This window comes from Etheostoma spectabile, chromosome 17, assembly GCF_008692095.1.
Source record: "Etheostoma spectabile isolate EspeVRDwgs_2016 chromosome 17, UIUC_Espe_1.0, whole genome shotgun sequence".
NCBI lineage: Eukaryota > Metazoa > Chordata > Actinopteri > Perciformes > Percidae > Etheostoma > Etheostoma spectabile.
The window spans coordinates 13,150,646-13,151,574 of NC_045749.1; the positions used below are offsets into that span (position 1 = coordinate 13,150,646).

Sequence of the window (929 nt, forward strand, 5' to 3'; positions counted from 1 at the left end):
AACAGCATGTGAAAAAAACTACAAAATTTGCTAGGCCAAAAAGAACATTAATCTTGTGATAAAAAACAATTGACACCGTTAAAATTGGTTTGCGTAAATGCCATTAATAACGTGTTTAATGGACAGCACTAATATGAAGTAATACTCACTTTTACTCAAGTATTCAATGAGCTGATAGATCTGTGCAATTCCTTCTTCAGTTAACGGTGCACCAAAAACCACTCCTTTGTCTGAAACGTATCAAACAGCACAGTAACAATTATTGTACCCTTTGTGTGAGCAATTGCATTTATTCCATTCCAATACTTATTGTATTTCTATCCATCACATAGACAACAGCGGAAAGCCACATTACCTAAAAACAAGACAGCCATAAAGGATTTATGTGGAGACAGAAACTAACCATTACTTTAATCATCCATAATAATTGCAGGATGGATAATTGCAGGACATCCTGTGGGTGGCTCACACACCAGTAAAGGGCTGGGCAATATAGCGTTATAATATCGACATATGAGGCTAATAATAATAATAATACATTTTATTTATAATGCCCTTTACATTTCAATTGAAATCTCAAGTGCTACAGTAGCAAGGAGTTAAAAACAGTTTCAGAATATAACAAAATCAACACAATATAACACCAGACTAAAATTAAACAGACTTGTAAAAGGCCTTTTGAAATAAGATTGTCTTTAGGCCCTCTAAAAATCTCCCAGTTTGTGGGGCCTAGGGTCTCTGGGAGGGCGTCCAAAGCCGTTGGGGCGACTGCCTGGAAGGCCCTGTCTCCCATAGTAGACAGTTTAGTCCTAGGTGGGTGCAGGCAGTAGGTGGAGGCTAGATATCGTCTTAAAATTTTGGATATCCTAATATTGTGATATGACACGTTGTCTTTTCCTGGTTATAAAGGCTGCATTACAGTAAAGTGA

At 37.2% G+C, this 929-nt stretch overlaps 1 protein-coding gene across 1 annotated transcript in view; it reads right to left on the reverse strand.

The window, feature by feature from the left end:
* Positions 1-929, reverse strand: part of LOC116705526 (rho GTPase-activating protein 19) — a 10,029-nt gene that overhangs the window by 7,692 nt on the left and 1,408 nt on the right. The window contains exon 3 of the mRNA XM_032541727.1: positions 150-230. Coding sequence (XP_032397618.1) covers positions 150-230 — 81 coding nt within the window. The remainder of the gene's footprint in view (positions 1-149; positions 231-929) is intronic.